Source organism: Cavia porcellus, unplaced genomic scaffold (genome assembly GCF_034190915.1).
Source record: "Cavia porcellus strain 051 isolate PalLab524CR breed Dunkin Hartley unplaced genomic scaffold, mCavPor4.1 scaffold_8, whole genome shotgun sequence".
In the NCBI taxonomy this organism is placed as follows: domain Eukaryota; kingdom Metazoa; phylum Chordata; class Mammalia; order Rodentia; family Caviidae; genus Cavia; species Cavia porcellus.
The window spans coordinates 88,661,126-88,686,980 of NW_026947491.1; the positions used below are offsets into that span (position 1 = coordinate 88,661,126).

Here is a 25,855-nt window from a genome sequence, read left to right on the forward strand (position 1 = left end):
CTATGAAGCCCATTTTTTCACAGGTGCGATTCAGTTCTGTTATTTCTTTGCGATTTTCTGTCTAGTGATCTGTCACTTGGTGTCAATGGTGTGTTAAGGTCTCCTGTTATAGTTGTGTTATTACTTATTTGATTTTTCATTTCTGTTAATACTTGCTTTGTATAGCTGGGTGCTCTGGAATTTGGTGTATATATATTTAAGATTGTTATCTCTTTCTCTTGAAGTTCTCCCCTAACTAGTATGTAGTGACTTTAATCTCTTCAGATCATTCTTGGTTTGAAGTTCATGCTGTCTGCAAACAGAATAGCTACTCCCACTTTTGGTGTGTGAGGGTTCCTGTTGCATGAAGTATAATTTTCCATACTTTGACTTTCAGTCTAGGAGTTTCCTTTTGAGTTAGATGGGTTTCTTGTGGACAGCATATGGTTGGATGCTGTTTCTTGATCCATTTTGCCAGTATGTTTCTTATAATTGGTGAATTGAGACCATTTACATTAATGATTATAACTGTTATATATTGGTTTATTGTTGAAATGTTATCTTTCTGCTGTTGCACATCTTTATCTTTTCATTCTGTTTGTCTGCCTTGCTTAGTGGTTTTTTTCCTATGTGTATCTAGAATGTCTTTCAGTATTCTTTGCAGGGTTGGTTTGGTGATCATGAAGTTCTTTAGCTGTTCTTTGTCATGGAAGTATTTTATTTCTCCAACCATTTTGAAGTTCAGTTTTGCAGCGTAAATCAATTTAGGTTAGAAGTCGTTTTCCTTTAGGAATTGAAATACTTCACTCCATGCTCTTATTGAATTCACTGTGTTGAGAAGTCTGCTGTGATTCTAATAGGTTTTATTTTATAGGTGATCTGTCTTTTCTCTCTAACAGCTTTTATATTCTATTCTTATGTTGGACATCTGGGATGGTGGTTATTAAATGTCTGGGTGTAGTTTTACTTTGGTTATGGCTCTTCAGAGTTCTAGATGCTTCACTAATCTGCATGTCAGTTTCCATTCTCATGTTTGGGAAATTTTCAGCTATTACTTCTGTAAATAGCCTCTTGATATCATTTGTGTTGTCCCCTTCTTTTTCATTTATCCCTATCAATCTTATGTTGTTTTGCTTTGCATCATCTTACAGCTGTCAAATTGTTTCCTGATTCTTTGTTATTTTTAAAAGATCTTTCCTTTCCTGTTCAGTTGCTGCCATCCTATCTTCGAGGTTTGAAATTTTATCTTCACTTTTGTTGAGGCACTTTTGACAACTTTCAATAGAATTTTTGATTTCCTGCATATCTCTTTGAATCCGCTTCATGCATTCTGTTTGTTTCTTATATTGTCATCCAGAGATTCTTTTGCATTGTTCCTCTAATTTTTCAACTGTGTCTTCTTTAGATATGTTCAGCATTTCTTTTATTATTTCTTCTTTTACCTGGGAGATTATTTCTAATTTGAATTCCTTTAAAGCTTCCCGTAGTTGCTTCAATATAACAGTTGCTATTATTTCAGGTATTTCAGGTATATGGCTTATATTTTCTTCAATGTATATGGCTCCTAGGCTCTCTTGGGATGGGCTAAAGGTTTGAGATTGCATTTTGCTCTTTTGTCTTGTCATTTTCCTGTATTTCTGTGTTTCAAGTGTTGCTCCAATGTTTCTCCTATGCATGCTGGAAACTGCCTCCTATGCCCTTGGCTTCTGGAACTGAATTGAGGTTGTTGAATGTAGTCCAGTCGGGCCCACAGGACTTCCCTTGCCACCTCCAGTGTTCCAGGACACTGGCCAGGCTCCTAACCAGTGTGTGTGATTGTCCAAAATTCTCCCTGGGCTAGCACTGATGCACTGGAACTCACCTCACATGCCTTCAGCTCCCCTGATTGAAGAAAGTCACTGGGCGTGGTCCAGTCGGCCCAGGAAACCTGTGGACCCTAGTCTAGTGTGGCTGAAAGCTGGGAGGGCACTTAACCGCTGGGAGTGTTGATCTTAAACGCCCCCCAGGTCCGCGTTGTTGTGCTCTATTGCCTTTTTTTATAAAAATATCTTTTAAAATGAATGTAAATATAATATATAGCTGGTATGGTGGTGCATGCCTGTAATATCAGCAACTCAGGAAGCTGAGGCAGGTGGATCATGGTGAGTTTGAAAGCAGCCTGGGATACAAAATGAACTCAAGGCCAGCGTGAACTATATAGCAAGACCCTTTCTCAAAAAGACAAAAAAAAAAAAGGTAAATGTAATACAAATTGACCTACAGTGAAGTCCAACAAGATATCACAAGTGGAAAATCCCACACCTGATCTCATTTGATAGATATGATCGATAATAGCCACAATACAGGTACATTATGAATACTGCATACATTTATCTTCACATTATACATGTAAGGTATGTATGAAACCAAAATTAATTTCATGTTTTGATCTGAAACTTACCTCCACAATATCTCATCATGTACATATAAATATTCTAGAATTTTTAAAAACTGTAAAAATCTCTGGTCCCAAACCTTCCAGATCAGGGATTTTCAATCTGTATGAGATTCACCCAAACAGGAATTTAATTATTTTATTATTTCAAAAATATTGTAATTTAAAATTGCTCAGAAAGAAATGATACAAAAACAAACTTATTGAGAAAATAATAACATAAATACTATTTTTAAAAACAGTGTAGAGTTGGGCATGGTAGTGCACGCCTGTAAGTCTCAGGAAGCTGAGGCAGGAGGATTATTCTAAGTTCAAGACCAGCTTGGACCACAAAATAAGCTTAAAGCCATCCTGAACTGCATAACAAGACTCTGCCTCAAAAAGACCAAAAAACAAAAATCTAATTACAAAGAAAGGATCTTCCAAAGGCACCTATAAATTGTTAAGATTCATTCATAATAGTTTGAATATAATTAAAATCTAAAAGTATATTACTATAATTTATCAAAGTGATTGCTTTTAATATTGTTAACTCCCAACTGCTTAACTAATGTAGTTTAACGAATATTAAATCCTAAATCTAAGATTAGCTGATATTGTTCATTCTCAACTAGTAATAAGATCCAAAACACCTCCTTGATATTAAAATTCTTCCAATGAATCTGATAAGAAAAATTTTTGACCATAAATTTGAATAATAAATTATTCACTCAAAAGAAAGGCATTGAGCCTTCCTCCCCAAAACAGAAATGTTTCTATGAACAAAATTAAGAACAAACTGTAATGTATAACTAAAGCTAACTACATCTGATTGAAAACTCATGTCATCTAGGTATATTTTAGAACTATGTTATCAGTTCTACTTCCTGAAACTCTTCAAGGAGTGAATGCAAGTAAGAGAGGTTACAGCAGCACAAAAGATGATCCATCGTATTAATGTCCAACCCTGTCACATCTAAGCAGATAGTCTCAGAGATCTGAATATATTATGGTAATTTACCCTGACACATAATTAACAATAAGACAGTACAAAACCTAAAAGAATGATATTAGCAATAATATAAGCAATAGGAAGAGGTTGAGACCTTGGAAAGCATAAGTTCCATCCAAAAAGACTCAAACTCAATATTTTTAAATACTATTTAGCAAGTAATATACATAGGCATATTAAATGCACCTAAAATTCAAAGTCTTACTGGACTTTCAAAGTACTCTTTGAATATCACCTGCATCAATGTCTTTCCATATTCTCCCTTTTAAAAATCTTTATTTTGGCTCCCTGTGAGCCAGTGTAAGCCATGCAGGTCCTGGGAGGAGAAACAAGAAGCCAATTTGCCCTTCCTGTGAGCCGACTGGCATGTGGGCTGGGAGATAAGAACATCCTTCCCCACTCCATACTAATAACACAGGCTGAGTTGTTAGCCACTGAGGTGCAAGAACAACTAAATGCTTGTATTGTTTGGTTGACTTTGCAGGCCTACAGCTGTAGTCTGAGCATCTATTAAGATGATAACAACATGCAGTATAGCAAATATGGAGAATTTTGTTGTCTTGCTTTTGAAATCCAATACTGTTCTCGATGTTATGTTTCATTTTGTTTTATTGTTTTGTTATATTCAATGTTCTATTTTGTTTGATTTTATTATGTCTGGTGGTATGAGCAGTAATTTTGAAAATAACAAGAGACATTATGGTAGCCATTGTTGATTTCCTATTATACCGTATGGAAGCCCTATATCACTTTTACTGTTTTATTTTGGTTGGCTTTATTCTGTGTTACTTTGCTTGGTTTTATTCGCTTTAAAATAAAATAAAATCTTTGTTTTGTTAACCTGGCATAGGAATACACCCTGTAATGTCAATACACAGGCTGAGACAAGAGCAAAGATAATCACAAGGATAAGCTCAGCCTGGTCAGCTTAATGACTTAGCAAGATAGTTACTAAAAGAAAAGGCTTCTGGAGATGTAATTCAGTGCAAAGGGTCTAGTCCTAATTCCTACAGCATAGGAAAAAAAGTCTTTATTTCCCTCACATATCTTCCACAGTTCTGTTTTGCCATTCATTACATGTCATTCTTGCAAAAATTTTTATTTCCTCTGTTGTTTGGCATAGAGATCTTCTTGATTTTGAATTCTCTTAAAACAAAAATATAATATTTTTCACAAAAGTTATACATTTATAAAATCAAATCTAAACTCTTTCCCTTCTGGTCTTGTTATCTAGAAAAAAAAAAAAAAAAAAAGACCCAGGCCATAGAAACACATAGCTTAATGATCTCCATCATAGTGAAAATCCTTGGTTACAAAGCAGTAGGTACAAGTTTAGAAGTATTCTAGAACTATTATGAAAGTAGTAAATCCAAATTGTATAAATTAAACATTTAACAATAAGTATCTACTTTTATCATTAAACAATTGCTAAAGTTACTTTGTGAATCATCTACAAAAGAAAACATGTATCTACCTACTTTGAACACTCCTCTATGTGGAGACCTTTTTCTTAAAATAAATGCCAGAAAAACTTCTAAAGCTTATTTGCAAGGCTGCCAAAGTTCAATAAATAAAAAAGAGAAACCATACCACAAAAATCTAAACAACTAAAAAATGAAGGCAAAGTTCTAAATAAAACTTCTGAGTCAGTGTTCCAGCTTTAAATATGAGACAGAAAAGGCTATGCCTTTTAGAAATTTAAAGAAAAAGTGTAGAGATACAAGATTCAACCTCTTAACAATTCCTCAGAAAAGTAATTCCATGGTGAAATAATAATTTCATCTGGAATGTGTAGGTGTTTGCAAAATGCGTCCCACTAATTCCCTCTGGGTCTTCTTACTCCCTTTACAACTTATGCTCCCTTCTAATTCGGAACTATTTTCCACTCTATGAGTTTGGGTGGCCTTTCTGACTTACTTCAGCTAATAGTACATGGCAGAAATGGTGGTATGCTGTTCCAAGCCCAGACTTCAAAAAGCCTTACCCAAAGGTATTCTCTCTGGGAATCACACTGCTGCCATGCGAGTGAGCCAGGCTAACCTACTGAATCCTGAAAGACACATGGTAATGTCACTCCATCACCCATACAATATCCAGCCAGCCCCTGTACCAGCCATAGTGATCTGACTTACAATTGACCCAACACACATGAGAAAGTGCTAGCCACTACAAAAACTGTTCAGATGAGCTTACATTAAACTGCCAATCTCAGATTTATGAATTAACCTGCTACTGTGTTTTTATATTTAGGATAGTTCATTATGTGGAAATAACTTACTAAATACAAAGAAGGAGACAATCTGACAGGAACCAAGAGCTGGAAGATAAGAACACTGCCACTAACTGGCCAGCCAAGATCTAACCATGAAAGCAGAAAGTGTTAAAAATAAATAAATAAAAACTCAAAAGACCAACTTTTGAGTTGGGGCTAACTTAAAATAGATTTTAAAAATAGGCAACCCTTTCTTTATGGAGAAACAAAACCTATGCAAACGTTATCTTTTCTTCAAAGCTCAATTCCAATCACATCTCTGCCTCCCCTTAGGTATAATGAGAGTTCCTCCATTAGTTATGTATAGATGGTAAATTATACTGGAAAGAGGACTGGACTTCAATCAGTACTTTTAAATTCCTATTCTGGTTTTCTCAGGCATGTGTCCTTAGGCACATTCCTTAAATTTTTTGAGTCTGGTTCTTAATCTCTTAATTGAAAATTAATAGTCCTGAATCCCATGGAACAGCTATGAGAACAGAATTCTAAATATGTCAACATGCTAAACACAATGTACGTCAAGTGAATTTTGTTTCATTCATTCAGCTTTTCTGGATTCCTAACATATATCAGGCTATGTGCTGGACCTGGGAAAAAAGAAATCATTACTAACGTTGCCACACACAACTGCCAACGACAAATAATTTCTCATGTGGATAGCCCTCCAATTATCATGAAGCTAGAGATTATGCTTTACATCTCTTCACATTTCCTAAAAGCATGTGTATGGCAGCACAGCCTTTAAAGCACAACTAAAGAAGACTCACTTGACAGCTCACATCCATTCCTGCTTCCAACAGCACCTGCACAACAGCTTTGTGCCCGTTGCGAGCAGCAAGGTGGAGCGGCGTGTGTTTGCGAGTATTGCAGCTCATTAAGTTAGGGTGTGCACTGATGATCATTTTCACGACTCGAAGCCGTCCATAGAGTGCTGCCAGGTCCAGGGGTGTTTCAAGCTTGCTATTCCTAATTGTAGGGTCAGTGAGCTCTTCTAGGAGAACAGCAACTACTTCCGAGTGTCCGTACTGAGCTGCACAGTGTAGGGCAGTTTCATTTTCATTGTTCTGTTTAAGGCAAAGATACAAAAGATAGGTTTTCAAAGATTCAATTACTTATCAAAATCTAAACACAGTTGAGCTAGTTTGTCTTTTTTTAAGACAGTGTTTCACTATGCAGTTCAGGCTGGCTTTGAACTCACTTTGTAGCCCAGGTTAGCCAGGAACTCAGAGTCATCTTCCTGCCTCAGCCTCCCAAGTGCTGGGATTGCAAGTGTGTGTCACCACGCCCAGTTATAATTTAAAACAAAAGTTTAAGATTAATCTATTTTAGTAAGAGTGTCCAGTTGAATTTTATATTTGATAAAAGTATCCATCATTCACTATATCAGAAATATCATGTCATGGGCTAGGGAGGTAGCTCAGTGGTAGAGCACTTGTCTAACAGAGTTCTGGTTCAATTCCTAAAACTGCACTAAAACAAACAAAAAAGTTCTATCTTGTACTTATCACTATAATATAAAAAAGCAAACATTTGTAATATATTCCAACTTCCAAGAAGGATAAATGATTTAGACAAATAGTAAGTGGCCTACTGAGCCCAGATGGTCAATGTCTCTGCAGCGTGCATCATGCCTCCAGGATGTTTGCTAAAGAGAGAAATTAGTAACAACCATAACATGCTTTCCTAGTCTGGCTTTCCAAAAGCCAGTTGATATGGAAAATTCTTGACAATGAGAGGTTGGTTTCTCAAATTAGTTTTCATTATATTTTTCATAAATATAAATCATTGCTTCTTTTGCAAACAGAGATATTCAGACCCTAAAAGATAATATTATCTTTTCTGAAACATAATTATGAATTTAGAAGTGGACCTAGACTCACACACAGACAATAAGGAATATTATAGTGCTATTCATGCAGTTTATAAATGTTTGTGTTGAAAAATCAATGGGATGGGTCAGTGATACAGCTCACCAGCACAGCACCTGGCTGGCAAGGGCAAGGTCCTGAGTTCAATTCCCAGTACTGAAAAAAAATCCCTTGATTTTTCTAGAACTTTAAGCAGGATTTAAAAATTACTGCAACCAGTCACAAAGCAGATTGACTGAGCAGCATTTGGGCAAGTGACACAGGTAGGAGGTGGTTTAAAGCAGAAAGTAGACGGGTCAGTCAAGAGAAATCTAGCAATAAAATATTTAGTAATAAAAATGGAATGATCATAAGGCAGATTCTGGAGAGAAAACAGCCACCAAGATCAGACCTAATGCTAGGTACTAGTCATAGCTGCATTTCACATATGTTAAATTCATTTAACCCTGATTATGAGATAGACACTAGCATTGTCAACATTCCCATTTTACAGATGAAAAAACTAAGACACTAAGTAACTGAATGCTGAGTCTTAGATTATAAAGCCATTTGGTGGTAGGATCAGGATTTGAATCAGTCATCCCCACTCAAGAGTCAAGCTCTTAATCGCTACACAGTCCACTTTCCACAGTAACAGTTACCTCATTTCATTTGCTCAGTATCTAGAAACTTTCCACATTTTGCCTCATTTAACTATTATAACAATTCTGCAAGATTTCTATTATACTTATCCTGAATGATGAAGTCAAGATTCAAAAAAGTTACATACATGACAAAGTCAGCACCTACACATCAAAATTCCAGACCCAGGCTCTTTCCACTATGCCACACTACCATGTTTTGCTTTATTCTAAAAGAAGCTATACTAGACACAAGTGATCTTGGGCTGGGGATTTAGCTAAGTGGCGTAAGTGTCTGTCTTGCAAGCGTGCAGTTGTGAATTTGATCTCAGTACAAAAAAAATTCATAAATAGACACAAGTGATCTGAAAGCATTCTTTCTAAGGATTGTGCCCAAAATACACCAAATGAGTTCATAGAAAATATCTGCTTAGATGGCTATTTCTACTAAAACAAAAGCACAAGAAGGTTCAAACTCAAAACAAATCTTCATGTTCCAGGAAGTAACTCAGGCTTACTTTGGATGACAGAATGATGCAAATAAGGAATTTGAGAGTCCAGAGGTGAGATCTGAAGCACTCAAAAAAGAGAGGCCAGGGAGGAATAAAAAAACACACTAGGAAAGGCGTCTGATTACCTTTGTTTCTCTCTAAAGGATAGTATTTGAAAGTCAAATCTGGAAGAAAAACCTACTCATTAAAGATACTTAATGAAAAATTAAGATCTGGTGGACTGGAATATTGCGAAGATACTATTTCTTCCATCATCTGTGGGGAGTCATTACTGCAGCTAGTTTGAATGTTTATTATAACCTACTTCCACACAGACACTGTGCACAGGTTTAGACTCTCTTTGATTTTTAAAATTTGGCTAAGTTTTATGAGCCTGATAAGAAAACCAAGCTTATTATTTTATAGTATGAAAACATGACACAGAAATATACTTCCTGAGAAACCCAATTTCTCCTTGGTCAGAAAGAGACTGAATCTCATTTTTCAAGCTACAGCACTTTTTTGAGGAAAGAAAAAGGTCAATTATGAAGTAATGATTCCTCAAAAATTTCTCTGCTCTTTCAAAGCCTTTAACCTAGGAAAATATGAGAGCAAAACTGAGTGTTTTTTTTTTAATAACACCAGCTAGCACAATTTATCCTCAAGAGAAATTACTTTGATTGTTCAAGTCCTACTAAGGAGAAAATGCTCCCAGATTTGTATCCATAACCATCACATACTTGGACTATCACATCACTGGAGACCAAAGTGGGGTACTTACAAAGCCATGATTGTATACTTGAGCCCACATTCAAAATGGTCTAAAAAACAAAACACCTAACTTGAAATACATAAACTATGATGCAGCACTCATTAATAATTATTAGTTGGTCAGTCGGGCATTGTGGCTCATACTGGCAATCCCAGCACTTGGGATTCCGAGGCAGGACTGCTGTGAGTTCGAGCCAGCATGGGAACTACATAGTAAATTGAAGGCAGCCTGAACTACATAATGAGACCCTCTCTCCAAAAAAAAAAAAACCCAATTAGTAATAATAATAAGTAGTAGTAATAGTAGTAAGTCTATACAGAACATTCTTAAAATATTTTGAATTCCTTCATTTTTATCAAGTGGGTATTCTCTGAAAAATTAGGATATTCCTAGATAGCATGACAAAACTGGCTAATTTTTTACCAAAAGACCTTGCTTAAAGGAAAACATCTAACACAACTTGCGAGTTTCAGTAGATAGCAAAGCTCATGTATTTTTGAGATAAGGATCCTGAGTTTTACCTCAATGTTAAAATAAAGGGCAAAAATGAGAGAAAGGAAAGGTAAAAGGAGACAAAAGATGACTATACAGAGAATATACATAAAATCAGAAGAAAAAATGACAAAAAACAAGGATGTGACTATTGTAAAAATCATAATCAGGAAAGAATTCTACTTTGTTTTGTAAAACTATGTCACTCTAAACTACCTAGTAATTCTATGATTGAATAGACTAAGAATACAATAGAATTACAATAGAACAGGTCCTAGACTGAAGTGCTAGCATGTCACTCACTACTAACAGTGACTCTCTTGATTTCATTACCTTCTTTATAGCCCTTACAATTTGATTTATACATCGAAGACAATATAAGAATATTTTATAAACTTTATAAAATATAGAATTATTTTTAAAGAAAGCTATACAGTAACTATTCTTTATCTAGGATTTCTGTATCAGCAGTTTAGGTAACTATGGTTCAACCACAGTCTCAAAATATTAAACAGAATTCCAGAAACAAACAATTCATGATGTTTGAATTGTGCATTGCTCTGAGTGGCATGATGAAATCCTGCACCATCCCTACTTCATCTCACCCAGGACAAGAATCACACCTTTGTCCAGTGTCTCCACACTGTGTTTGCTACCTGGCATCACTGAGTAGCCACTACCTTAGTTAACAGATCAACTGTAGTGGTATTCCAGAGCCTCTCTTCAAATAAGCCTCAATAACCCAAAGCACAAGAATACCAAAGCAAAGGAGACATCAGTGCATAAGACAGAAGGAAAGATGAACTCTGGTGCTAAGTGGAAACACAGCAAATACACAGGAGAAAACAGTACACATGGGATTCTGGACTACTGCGGTTTCAGGCACCCACTAGGGCTCTCACAGCGTATCCCCCGTGGGTAAGGGGAACTACATATTAGAAACCAAAGCTAATTTTCAGAAATCAGAATTGAAGTCCTGATTAGGATGCATAATTTCAACATCTTAACATAGTATGCTACTGTATAAAGGATTGAGCTTTGAATCAAAATGAAGCTTCTCAGATGCGGTGTTTCTTAGTGGATATTATACAGGAAAGTTACTTTATCTCTAAATATAAAGTAGGAACAATAATTAGTAACTACTTCACTGGGCTGCCATAGAAGCCTAGTAATATGTGATGTGGGTAATATGCTTTGGACAAAGCCCAGCATACAGTAAATACACCACCAGTGACAGGATATAAGACAACGATACTATTGTACTACTGTAAAAGTCCTGCAGCCAGAGTTCCGAGTTCAAATGTCAGTTTTAGTCACTGAGTAACATGTGCCCTCAGACAAATTGTGTGGCTTTACTGAGCCTGATTTCCCCACTATAAAAATGTAAATAACAGTATGATTTCAGAGGATTATTGTGAGACTAAATAACATTTTTGCAGGTGAAGTACTTAGAACAATGCTTGGCTCCTCTTTTCTTTCAATAAACGTCGATTACTATATTTATTTTTTTCCTCTATTGCTTAAAAACATAAAGGTTTATAACTAACTAGAACATTCCTGTACCATTCAGAGGGGAAAAAAGAAACAAAGCTATGTAGAAACACTACTACTTATAAATACAAAATTTTCACATCAGAAATTTTCAGGAGAAATAGCAAGGAGTGGGAAAACTATCAGCACTACAGGGGAATATGTGTAACAAAGAAACAAAAATATCAAAAGTATGATATTAAAATCTCAACAAAATTTCAATTTATTGCCAATAGAAATAATAATACAAAGGAATCAAAGTTAAAAAAAACTTAGAATTCCAATATCTTTAAAAATAAGTTTTTCTAATTGAATTGATCTGTTCAATACCCCAGAAACAAGTGTTTCTTAAGAGATACCAAAAGTTATGTGTCATTGAAAATTTTCAACTTTTAAATATGAATGGATAGTATACATTTTTTTATTTTTGTGTTATTTAAAAAAACATTTCATTTGTAAAAACTATTTGTAACATTCTCTTGTTTAACCTTGGATTGTTTTTTTCATTTTGCATCAAGCTTGCTTCACATTATTTAGACAATTTTAAGAATAACCACCAGATGGCTCATTCCATAAATGAACTAACTTTTAGTTTTCTCAGCAAAAGAAATTCATAAATTTTCTTTTAGGATGATAAAGATAACTGTATATGTCACATTTTTAAAGATTGACTTTATTCTCTTTTTTTTTCTTTTTGTGGTACTGTGGATCAAACTCATAACCTCGCACTTGCCAGGCAGGCACTTATGCTGCTGAGCTAAATCACTGGCCCTATATTCTCATTTTAAAAATCTGCATATTTATAAATTTAGAAACTTTCACTGTGATAAAATGTTTTTCTCCTAATTAGTCCTTTAAGTGTTGCATTTGGTTGACAAAAATTTTTTCCTTCACTGCGTACAACTGTCGTTACTCTTTATTCTTTAGTCTGCCTTTTAGTCAAAGGTCTACAAAGTCTGCATCCATTTGAACAATACGCTAATTATACTTGATCAGATGTGCTTGCCCTAGAGTAACCTATGTTCATTGATACTGGACAGCTGCCAACCTGCTGCTTAATGCCATGGTTTTAATTCAATTGTTGGACTGCATGCTGGCTTTCATATATAGTTTTACAAAATGGGAACAGTAGGGGGCATGCAGCGCTCAAGATGCAGTCCTCACAGTGCACTCAGATTTTACTTTCTGGAATCTAAGCCTTATCTGTTTTAATACAGAGAATGGCATTCCTTTTTAAATATGTCCATTACATGTAATACAGACTTTATAGTCTTGCAAATACTTTGACTTATTTCTCAGCTTCATACTGCCATGTGGCATTTTGCTCAATTTATTTTGTGTGTGAGTGTGTGTGTGTAAGTGTGTGTGTGTATAGGAAATTTTTAACTTAATATGAGACTACCAACTGTATATGCTGTGTTTTGCATTTTGATTAGTAAAAAGTGTACTTAACTGTGAAAGTGCTAAGTAAATGGCAAAGCATTATGCAAATGATAGCTATCATCATTGTTTTAGCATTTAAAATTTTATTAAAGAACACTCTAATTCTCATTACAAATGTGAATGCTATTCTATCTTTAAATATTCAACAGCTATAAAATGGATTATATAAGACAGGCAAAAATATTACAACTACTTCCTTATGTGAGATTTTCTCATTATCAAAATATCTTCACAAGTGCCCAGCTTAGTGCTGTGCATCACATCTATACACCAAAGAAATGTTCATATTTCTCCTTTAGGAAATTCAGCAGTAGAAAGGTTTTTGGCAGAGTAAAGACAGAAATAATCAATTTTTCAAGTATGGCTTTGCCTTTGCAAAACTCGAGAGTAAACTACAGCATAAACAAACATTTGACAAGTGCACCTGTTCATTGACTCTGGAATGTGATGGTCCCTGATGAATAAGAATCTTCACAATTTCCACATCTCCTTTCCAGGCAGCCAGATGAATAGGAAAATAACCTTTGTTATCGGCTACATTTGTTGATGCCTCATACTGAAGTAGTTTGAGAACTATATCCCTAAAAAGGAAGAAAAATAAAAGAACACAACAGAAAAGAAAATATGCTGAACAACATTGATTTCATTAGACAGATCATTGTGAAAACATACTAGACAATGGCTAGTAATTCAAGGTATTAACTCATAAAATTGGTTTGTTAAGAGTTTGCCTATTTGACAAGCTATTTTACTTACCTAAAAAGCAATCACTACCACACATTCACATGTACACACACACCTGACTAACCAATAAACCTACTTCTTTTGCAGTGTAGGGGCTGGAACCCAGAATTCTGCACCAGGTAGTTGTTCTACACTGAGCTGCATCCCCAGCCCCAGTGAAACCACATAATAGAATTTATGCATGCAAAGCATATCTCATTTCATTAAAATAAAAATGACATATTTTTCCATTTTTTTAAAATAAGAGGTATTTCCAGGTAGTCTATATCTGAAATTTAGCCAGAAAGAAAAGTAATTATAAGGATATTCCTCATTTACTGAAAAAAATATATATAATACATAGATAGATAGATAGATAGATAGATAGATAGATAGATATAATACCAAGGAACATTTTGGGAATTTATATATCATACCTATATAGAATTGGAATAAGTTACTTACAATGCATATAAAAGAGAAAACTAGCCAAGTAGAGAAGGAACCCTGAAAAGCTACATGTATTACTAGTTTAGAGTTTAAAAATTTAGTGACTTTTCAGCCATGGCACACAACACACTTCATGTATTATCCATAATTTTGTGTTCCTCTTTCTCTTTTAAGCAAGAAATGCTTTCTAGAGGAAAATGTATTTAAGAGACAAGTCCCACTAATAATGCAATTTCAACACATACTCAATATTCCTTATCTATAGGATTCTGTATTCAATCCGTAACAGGTTTTCAAAATAAAACTCTTGAAATAAAATATGCAATTTCATGAAAAATTAATGAATTATTCGTGTATATTATATTGAATTTTGCATAGAAAAATCAAAAGCAGTATTTACAATCCAAAACTGTTTTCATTTAGATGTATTTAAGAATTGTAATTATTCACCACACAAAATCTTGGACACATATATACATACAAACATATATACAACTACATTATATACTAATGTTATTTCTTATATAATGAATCACCAATGTGAAAAATGAATATAAAAGAAAGATTTAAAGTTAAATTTTTCATAAAATCAGACCCTGTAAGTAACAAATGAGAAAACCTGGAGCAAGTTCGACTAGAAGCAGAGTTAGAACTCTGATAGCTTAAATGAAGTAGGTACAACAACAATATAAAATGATAGTAAATAGTAAATAGACTGCCCAAAATGTGGCCCCAACACTAGACTTCTGCATGTATGAAATCATAATGAAAGCACAGAGAATATGACCATAAACATTTAGAAAGCTCCCAGGAGTCCCAAATTTTCTCATCATTAGATTTCTGAGAAATCAAAAAATAAATTTTATCTTAACATGTATTTTTGAAAACTAGTATTATTTTACAAGTTCTGAGTTTGAAAGTTTAGATTTGAGTTCCACCAAGGTGAATTACCTAATGCTGTGACCCTGGAAAAATTATTTAGTCCCAATTTTTTCTCTTTTATTGTAATAATACTACCTTCTGCTCAGGACTGATAAGAGCATTAAATGGCATCACACAAATCACTTGATAAACAATAATACACTGCACAAATATTAGTATTGTTCCAAGAAAAAATAAAATCCTTAAGTTACAGAGAGGCACACTGACTCTATTTTGTCCCGGACACATCAGGTCAACAATGTGTTGGGGAAAAGTGCAGGCCTTAAAACATTCCCCCTCCCCAAGTTAAAAACATGAGGTCCTATAAAAGCAAGCAGCAAACACGTTATACAATCTAAGCACATGCAATTTGAGTTTCTTTGGCCTTTATCTCAGTAAAAGCTGCTTGTATGCTGGCCAGGCAGCAGCCATTTTGCTGACCCTCAGTGTGTGTGATCCTTTATTTTCCCTTTGCTTGCGGAACCCCAGTATCTTGTGCCCGAACAGGGACCAACAGTGGAGCTGTCTGCTTTGGAGGGTGACTTGCCTTTGCTGTTCCTGGGGTGGAATACAGCCCCCAATGCGTTGACTTCATTTTCTTCAGAAAATCCCTGGGTAAGTCATGGAGAATTCCCGTCTGAAGTGCAGCAGAAACGTTAAGGCAGAACTGCTTTTTCTCCTTACGAAGGAGAGCCATGTGCTTCTTGAGTGTAATTTAGTACAACTTTTGCAAAAAATTCATAATTATTGTCCTTGGTATCCTGAAGGAGGAACACTCATTATGGAGGATTGGAGAAGCCAGGCAAACTGCTGCTTACAGAGCCTTGAGCCCCTATCTCTGACCTGCACACCTGGTATCTCTGCTGGGATGCTGCTGCAACCTTTGGCCAGCAAACAGACAGAATGCCGCATGGCCGGCTTCCAGGTCCTCCTGGGTGTGCCACTTCTGCTGTCTCTACCTTAACTGGGTAAGGCCTGTTTTCCTTTGACCATTCAACAGTTAGCTCCTTTATACAATGCTTTATGAGGTCAGACAGATGCTGCTGACGTGACCCCTGACTCTCCTTGTTTACAGCAGGCCCTTCAGAGCAATGCTCACACACTCACCACAGTTATGGTAGATTGAGTGCCGAAGGACTGCCCTCTCTCCTTACTCATCTCCCATTCAGCCCCTTTGCCCACCAGGGCTCTTGGTGCAAGGTATTTATTGCTGAATGGTTACATTTATCCCACTCGCTCAATAGTACTTTATTTCCCATTATCAATGCTACTGCTTCTCTTATCTCTTGAGGACATACTGCTACAGTTACACTCCTTGGAATTTATCTCACTGATAGTGTTTTACCACTTACCAAGGCCAACTTCTCTTTTCTGCTGTCCTTTACTGCTACTCTTCAAGACTCTTTGGCTATGTTGGTTCCATTTCCTCCAAAATGCCCTCAAACCTTGGCTGGCAGGGGCTGTTACTCCCAACAGGCCCTATGTGGATTCCTGCTTGTTGCGTTTGCCCTGCATGAAATGAGTTGGCACCACAGGCTGCACAACCCAATTCCAGTTTCACCTCTCCCTGAATCAAGCCTGGTCAACTCAGAATCAACCCAGGAAGATGACGGCTTGGCCAATGACCTGGGGTGATATAAAGGCACTGCACAAGACTTGCTCTGCACATCTGAAGAGGAACCTACTGCTGAAAAGCTTCTTGTAGCAGTATTTACCAAATTGACAGTGAACTCTTTAATGCTTGTTTGTATTCTATTGTTGTGTTCTGCAATGCACCATGGGGACCTTAGAGCCCCATGACCTCCAGGAAAGATTGTAATACAATTTTGGGTTCAACTGGCAAAAATAGCTAATATCTCTCATTTCTGTCTTGCTCAAAAGACAGAAATAAAATATATTCTTGGGTCCTGTCTGATTTCAGTATGCAAGGACCCTGAATCTCTACGTAATTACACCATTTTTTCCAATATTCCAAACAAAATTATAACATACGCCATCCAAATTAGGGCATTTCCACCCTTAAAAAATCTGATAATGCTGTTAAAATGTTTACTCCATATGTAGCAACTTCAAATGCCTCATGTGTTCATATTGAAAATTGTACTGCTGAATGTCTTTGACTTCCTAATAGTACTTGGAATTATGCTAGTCATAAGCCAATATTGTATGGACATGAACATGTTCCTTTCCCTGATGGATGGCTTTTCTCGTTTGAAGAGTATATATATTCAATTATTCAATATATATTCAATTATGTCCCTGTAACCTTATTTCATAACACAAAATGCTGCCTTAGTCACCTTATTATATTGTTGCCTTCTCCTGAATTTATACTATCTCGTACCAAACGGTTTCACTGACCCATGTGGGACTTTTCAATTAGCCTGTTAACCAAAACAGAAATTTATGCTTTAGGTATTTCTTTGATTGGTATGCCTGCCCTGGCAGCCATGGCCAATCTCAATGTTAATGCACTAGCTTGTCTCCTGGCAAAACAAATTAATTATACTTCCACAGCTTTGGCATTATTAAACAAAAAACAAAGTGAGCACCAACAAGCGATTTTAGATAATCGTGCTGCAATTGATTATCTACTTTTATTACATCATCATGGATGTAATGAAATTGCTCAAATGTGTTTTCATTTGTCTGATGAAAATAAATCCATCAATGGGAAACTTCATGATTTACAAGAACTTGCCAGACAGATACATATGTCCCAAGGGATCAATACTGGATTATGGAATTTCCTTACAGGATGGTTACCAGATATCAATTGGCTAAAACAAATGTTTCTGTATGGTGTTACTGTCCTTATCTGCTGAATTGGTTTGGGATGGCTTAGACAGGGCATCCCTATGCAAAATGTTCATACTTAAAATGCTGGCTTCTAACATGATAAGAAAGCCTAAATTTAAAAAAAGGGAGATGTACAGGGGTCACACTGACTCGAGTTTGTCCCAGACACATCCTGTCAACAATGTTTTGGGAAAAAGTGCAGGCCTTAAAACATTGCCCCTACCCCAAGGTAAAAACATAAAGTCCTATAAGGTAAGAAGCAAACAAGTTATATAATCTAAGCATGCACAATTTGAGTTTCTTTGTTCTTTATCTCAATAAAAGCTGCTGAGATTGGCCCTGGCTGCCAGAGCAGGCTGCCAGGGCACGTACACCAACCAAAGAAATACCTAAAATATGCTGGCCAGGTGGCAGCCATTTTGCTGACCCTCCATGTGTGTAACCCTTTATTTTCCCTCTGCTTGCAGAACCCCAACATTAAGTGAAAGTGCATACAGAAGATCACCTTTGCAAAAGAGAACCTGAAAATCAGAAGCAAATTGAATATTATCCAGTCACATGATTCTCCTTATATCTGCCACATAAGTTTTTACATAGGGCTTCCATTCTGAGATAAGTAAATAACTATAATGAGATAATGAGGACTCAGTCAATAGTTCTGAATAATAAGATCAGCTAAGAACTAGATTTGGCTTGAAGCCTCAGCTCAAGTCTATTACACACTAACTTGGCTACCTTGTGCAAATCAAATAACCTACATCTGCCTTTCAGATACCGCTAACACAGAATTTAGAGATTACAGCTTGTTACCTGTTTCAAAGGGTTCTGGGGCAAATCAAATGAGAAAGACATAACTGTAAAATCATGTACAATCAAAAAGGTATTCTAAAGGCAAACTGTTACAATGATGAACATTTCAGTAACTTTTGTAACTGAAATATTTCAGCATTTAAAAGATAAAGTAAGACCCAGAGGAAACTGGTCAAACTACCTAACTCTTAGAAGGAAGATTTATTCTACCATAAAATTGATTTCTTCAAATTAAAGATAATTGTAAGACAGATTTTTTATCTCATTTCTTAATTCCTGCAAAAATTAAAATATCCAAACCTTTTTCTCCTAGAAAGCATTTATTTCTGCTATGGTTTTGACATAGTTTGTGTCCTCCAAAGGTTCTGTGTTGAACTTTAGCTATCATTGTAAAGTATTAAGTAGATGGAAACCTAATCAAACTATAATAGAGACGAAGCCTTTGGGAAGTTATCAGGATGAGATAAGATCATCAGGGTACAGCATGTATGATTAAGTGTGGTGGCTTTATATGATAAAAGGGAAAGAGCTCCAAAGAGACACACAGATACACATGCCTGCTGCCTGCTTCTAGCCATGTGATTCCCTGCACCAACTTGGGACTCTGCCAACAAGAAGTTTAATCGGCAGGTGCACATCCTACACCTTGGGCCAGAACTGTACACTAAATAAGCAATTTTTCATTATAAAATTACCAGGCCTCAGGATATTTCATTAGAACAATGCTAAAATAGACTAATATATCTTTCAAATGGTAATAAGGAAAAACTGAGGAGATAATCAATTCTATTTCTTTTTCCTCTTAAATCATTCAGAATTCCACTTGTTCCTTGGCTCAAATTTTACTGACATTTCCTAATAATATGTATGATATGCATTCATTCTTTTTCATCAAAAAGATTTATGATATAGTAGGGAAAAATGCTTGCTTTAAAAAATGACCTACCAATCATTTGTGTTATGTAGTACTACTGCCATCTAATATTTAAATCACAAAATAATAATCTGGATAGTTGTAAAATAATCTTTGATAAGCTGTAAGATCCTAACTAAATATTGATTTTATTTAAATTTTTATTAAAATAATTTATTAGATTTGCTTGAAATTTAAACTTTCAAATTTTTATTTATGTGAAGCTTTACCTTTTTGCAAAGATATCAGCTAATAAACTAGCTGAGATCAGATTCCCAGTATGAAAATATATTTTTGAAATATAAAGCTGTATCTCTAATTAAACAAGCACCTATCAGCTATATTTAATCATAAATATAACAAATTATTAATCAGTATACTGTCATTAATCTTGCTTATGATACATCCATGTTAAATGAAGTAGATAGGCCTTTTTCATCTAGGCGCATGAGGAACAAATTAAACTTCTAGTACCTTCTATAATAGCTAAATCAAGAGATGGTCAGGGATATATAGCTCACCGGTGTAAGCACTTGCCTGGCAACTGCAAGGTACTGAGTTTGATTCCCAGCATAAAAAAAAAATAGCTAAATCAGGAGAGTAGTCAACACTAAAATACTAACTCATTATTATTCCTTTCTATGTTTATTTAGGTTGAACCCTTAGTCTTCTTCAGAGGTATTACCAAGTGAATGAACATACTGACAGCATAAAATATTAAATTATATTGCTAGTTAATATCTGTAGAATAGCAAATAGCAAAATACTCCCTATATCTTACACATAAAGTAGCAATGCTTCTTGTATCTAGCATCTGAAAACTTTTAAATGCTCTAGAATTGGGACATAGCTCAGTAAAGTGTATGCGTAGTATGTGCAATATCCTGAGTTTAATACTCAGCACACATTTATACAAAAAAAGTTACATAATTCTAAAGTAAATATAGTTGATGGGGACCACAGGAAAAATAATTCCATATCCCAGGAGCAAATCAAAGTATCAAATTAAATTAGTAATGATCCAACTCAAATGACTTCAATATTACGCAGCTTACAACTAACACATGTAAATGCGGGGGGAAATACAGAAATTCTGAAAATTTTTATTTTTGCTACAATACTCCATTTTTATTCATTTCTGGGAGATGTAAATGCATTTCTGGTTAATATGAAATATCTTCCAAGAAGTTTAGTACATCTTCTGAGTAAAATTAAATTGGAAAGATCAGCATTCAAAAGTCTGCCTCAACAGCAAGATTCTTGGTAATTAAATCACAGACAAAAAAATGTTTACTTTTTCATCTTCATATGGTTGAAGAATTAACAAACTAATGAAACTCCCAAATTCAACACTGCTTTGATTTTAGATTTCTTTAAATTTTTTTACTTTTCTTATTTAAGAGGAATAAAGTTGCAGATGTACTCAACGTGATCAAAAATACACTTCATTTTCTAACTGATGCTTTTTTACATACTGAATTCACTGTTCTATAGTTCTAGATTATAGAGTAAATGAAAGTAAATTTTAGCTACTTCATATCCTTATCCAAGAAAGAACTAATCAGACAAAAAACATTATTCAAACACTTAAGATGCCACATTCTTTCTCTCTCTCTCTCTCTCTCTCTCTCTCTCTCTCTCTCTCTCTCATTTTGTGGTAAAAGGGGTCAGACTTAGGGACATCCTACCATTGCCCAGGCTAATTGTGAACCTGCAAACCTCCAGCCTCAGTTTCTTGAGTAGTTGGGAGTAAAAGTATGCCCTATGGTGCTCAGGCAGGTTCTGGAATTTTTAGAAGAGGTATCCTTCTGTCATCAAGAGAAAGAGACAGAAATAGACACACCCACACACAGAGAGACAGAGAGAGAGAAGAGAGAGAGAGAGAGAGAGAGAGAGAGAGAGAGAGAGAGAGAGAGAGAGAGAGGTAGCTTAGTGTCTGGATTCTAGACCCAGTGAAATACACAATTTGATTACAGATAGTATATGGCCATACCAGCCTGAACATGCCCGATCTCTATTACCGATAGTGGGGTATAAGAAGCATTAAATATTGAAAACAGTTACAAATAAGAATACAAAATATTTTAAATCCCACATATATTTAACAATATACATATTTCAAAGATACAATAACAACTTGCTGATGTTTTTTGAAACAGCACCCAATATTCACAAAGTATTCAAGAGTTATAAGACTTAAGAAGCAATTTTTATATAGAGAAGAAGCAACTGTTTTATATAGAGAAGAAGTAAAACGTAATAAAATATACAGGTTTAGTGAAAGTAATAAGATTTTTACTTTTAAAAAGGGGGCGGGGGGCCAAGGAGGTAGCTTAGTGGTAGAGAGTCTGTCTAGCATGCACAATGCCGTGGGTTCCACACTAAGCACCAGGAACGGGATGGGAAGGGGCACAAAAAGAAGAAAAGAAGAATGAAAATTCAAGAAGGAAACTGAAAGGCAGAAAAAAAGAAGGGAGGCAGAAAGGTGAAAGAGGTAGGAGGAGGTCCAGAGAGAGAAGGAAGAAAGCAGAGTGAGAGGGAAGAAGGAAATGTGGCTTTAAAGGTGCAAAGGAGGAAGGGAGAAGGAGGGAGGGAGGGACGGAGGGAGGGAGGGAGGGAGGCAAGAGGGGGCGGAGCAAAGCGGGCAAGCCAGCCAAGTGCCTTCTGAAAAGAAGGGATTTTGATTCGCAGCAGAAACACATAAAACAGTGAGTCCTCCACATGTTAAAGAAGAGAAGAAACCGATAGGTCTTCACACTACCTTGAAATAATTTGGGTTTTCTTCTATTATTTGCAGGTAGTTAACTTTCTAATCTGCAATCTTCAATAGGGTACATTTTCTATTGTGTCCAAATCTAATTGAAATCAAGTTGTTCAATATGAAATAAAGCATTTCAGGTACAAAATTCTGTTTCATTTGTGGATTAATTACTATTTGTAAACAAGGGAACTCAATAATATGTGCAACAAAGGAAGAACAGGTTTTAATTTGCAACATGATGTACTTAGACTGTACACTGCAGATAGAATAAGAGCCTGTTTATGAAACTGAAAAATAAACTACAGGACACAGTAACATTCCTTCCAATTCTAAGTCCATAAATCTTAACCTAGAAATCATAATGTCCATGGAAAGAGTCTAAAGCAGAGAGATACAAAAAAAACAAATATGGAAGGGACACGTTTCTACGCTATCTGTTAAGGCTACTTGGGAGAAATACAACAATCAACAATCAATTGTTAATTACCTATGCTGAGTGAAAATAGCAAAGGCAAAGAAAAGAAATACCATCCTTTTCTGGTTCTGATGACACTTTTATCCTTCACATGTTGTTTTTACTTAATCCAACACTACATTAGTATTCCATGAGAACATACCATGTGATGACATCAGATGTATCCCAGAAGTATATAATGTGACAGAAAAGCCAGAAAGTTTAAGCACAAAGAAAGATAATATAGAATACACATAAAAGCACAAATCTATACCTAAAATACTTAAGTTATAGGGACCGACCCACCTTAACTATATAAGCAGCCACTATGTTACTAATCCAGAATAGCTTTGTTTCTCCATGTATAAAATGAGGGAGGTGAGTGAAACTGCACAAAAAAATTATATCTACTTGTAAAAATCTATTTAAACATTAAAAAATCAAGAAATGTATGCTATACATTAAAATCCAAATTCCATATTTGAGTCACAAATAATACAGAACACAGAAAAATCCTTAAAGTTATAATTGGAAGAACAAATGACTATTCCGGCAATGTGTTCAATAATGCTAAGAAAACGGCCTCAGGACATAAAACTAGCATGAAGCTAGATAGAGAACCAAGATTAGAATTTTCTTCCTTTTCAAAAGCCAATGGAATGATAGTGAGTAAACTCTTACTAGAAAACATTAAAAATAAAAGATAAATGAGCTCTGACAAAAGCAGCAATTCTGAATCTCACAAAATATCTGCAACAAAGAGACCTTAAAAGGTATCTAGTCAAACCCTGCCTGTGATAACCTTCATGATTGCTGTTCAATCCCCCTAGATTACCTTCACTTTAAAAATTGTAAAAAAAAAAAAAAAAAAGAACAAAATTTATGCAATGAGCTAAGAAAAGTAACATCCTAATAGCTAGAACTTCATAGGCCTTCCTGTATAATCAATCATGTTTATTAAATACTTCACTGAAAATCAAGGAGGGATATAAATGCTAATCCACTTTGGAACCATATCATTTTAAGATGCACTTAAAATACCAATCTGTGAAGGCACAGTAAAAGTACAAATGGTCAGGTCCAAGATATTCAGCCCTTTAGATTTGATAAAGAGTTTATCTTTCTAACCAAAATTAAGAAATGGGGTACTACGCTGAGTCCACAATTAAGACAAAAAATGTCATAGTGATAAATAATGACAAAAGATAGTAAATTTATTCAGTGAGAGCTTTATAACCAAGAAGTTTAAAATCATGCGTAAGTTCTCCATGTCTTGGATCACAAAATAAAATAAAAATCAGGTGGGAAATCAAAAAGAACTGGCATTTTTAAAGTAATAACTACCACATCCAAAACACAAAAGTGAAATGAAATGATCCAGATCTGGCAAGACTACTTGGATCATTTGTGTGACAGGACAGACACCTGAACATGGTCACTTTTCTTCTAGTGGGAAAGGACAGAACATCTTAGTCACTCAAAAATTAACCTGTTAGCTTACCTACCTAGAATATAATAGTGGTTATGGTCACACACTCTTTTACTTCTCAAAATGAATACTATCACATTATTTGAAAAATAATTCTAGAAGTACAAGTTCAGCACTGAGAAATTTAAAAACAGGAAGATGACTGTGAATAAAAAGGAACCATTTTAGCTAAATCTTAAGAACTCTAAAGTTGTTCATACGAGTGCCCAAAGCTTATAATAGCGTGAATCTGTAAGAGTTTACTCTTAGCCAATATTTTATGATGGGTGAGCATAGGTAGATGCCACAAAAGGTAGGAAAGGTGTTGTCAAGTGGTTTTATCCTTTTCTTTCCCCAGAGCTATACATGACCAACATGGCTTTATCACTTCTTCCATCTTCCCTCTGTGGTATTTTGTTATTCCTGAGCATTTATTTTTGTTTATACTGTCCACAATCAATCATCCTCAATAACGTTCCTATCCAGTTTGACTTGTCATTTGCCTCTCCAAATTCACCTAACACCAACAGACTCATGCAGTAGGCGAAAGATATCATCAGATGTAATTAACAGGTATCATCACATGTAACTAAATGCACAAGGATTCCAGTCCAAACAAGCGGCACTTACTTATGTCCATTTAAGGCTGCGTGGTGTAAAGCAGTGTAACCCGAACTGTCTGTGCAGTTCACATTGGGGCCTCGCCAGATGCTGCAAATGAAGCACAATCGCAGAGTTAACCGTTAAGCAGAATCGTGCTTTGGAAAACAAAAAGAAGCCTGATAGTCCCACAACCAGCAGCATGTTGCATTATGAAAATTTCAGTCATGTAGAAAATGACTGCCATCTTTCATGCTTTCTCCTCAGAATAACTTCTCTTGTTTGATGCAGGCAAATTAATAGGAAATGTAACAATATTCAAATATTAGTGGATTGTGCCCACTGTCAATGCATCAGTGTTCAGATCCCTGTTACTTTCTGTAATTACTTAAATATTAAAACTAAGATACTACATTCTCCACCAAAGAAAAAAGATTTATGATATCTGCCTCCTTCTTTTCAATACACTCTTTCTGAGATGGCAGTGATTTATGTAACTTATAACACATTTTTGCATTATGGAAAAAATATTATAAACTCTAATTGCTGTTCTACTGCAACCAGGAAAATATAACCAATATTTCATACTTGAAAATAAACCTGAAGATTTGGACTACTGTAAACCATACGAAGATCCTCACAATTTGCAGTTATTGATTTTACTGTAGAGTATATTCGAGATAATGTAATTGTATGAAAGAATCCATTTTTTCCTTGAACACTGTAATTCAAGAAATTATTTCAAGCTTTTGGAAAAAAAAGCATTAAATGATATATTGCTAAAAGCATAATGAAAAATGATTTCATCTCATGTTCAGGATGACACTAAAATTATCCAAAATATTATCTAATGACAAACTCATATCCAAAAACTATTTATTGTACATTAATTTTAGGACACATATTAGGACAGGCACTAAGAGCACAAAATCATAACTCAAGGTCTTTCTTTATAAGAACACAATTTAATGGAAAAGACACATAAATTAACTAATAATTTCTAAGTATGAAGATAATTAAGGTACCAGTGACCATACAAACTATCTCTGAGAGGAGAATAAAAT

General features: G+C 35.2%; 1 protein-coding gene across 22 annotated transcripts in view; it reads right to left on the reverse strand.

Moving 5' to 3' along the window:
* Anks1b (ankyrin repeat and sterile alpha motif domain containing 1B) overlaps window positions 1–25,855 on the reverse strand; it is a 1,068,230-nt gene that overhangs the window by 879,499 nt on the left and 162,876 nt on the right. For 21 of the 22 annotated variants that reach the window (XM_063255413.1, XM_063255397.1, XM_063255399.1 and 18 more), the window contains exons 2-4: window positions 24,822–24,902; window positions 13,317–13,473; window positions 6,444–6,740 (exon numbers count right to left, since the gene is read on the reverse strand). In XM_063255413.1, coding sequence (XP_063111483.1) covers window positions 6,444–6,740; window positions 13,317–13,473; window positions 24,822–24,902 — 535 coding nt within the window. The remainder of the gene's footprint in view (window positions 1–6,443; window positions 6,741–13,316; window positions 13,474–24,821; window positions 24,903–25,855) is intronic. The other variant, XM_063255398.1, reaches the window with a different exon arrangement.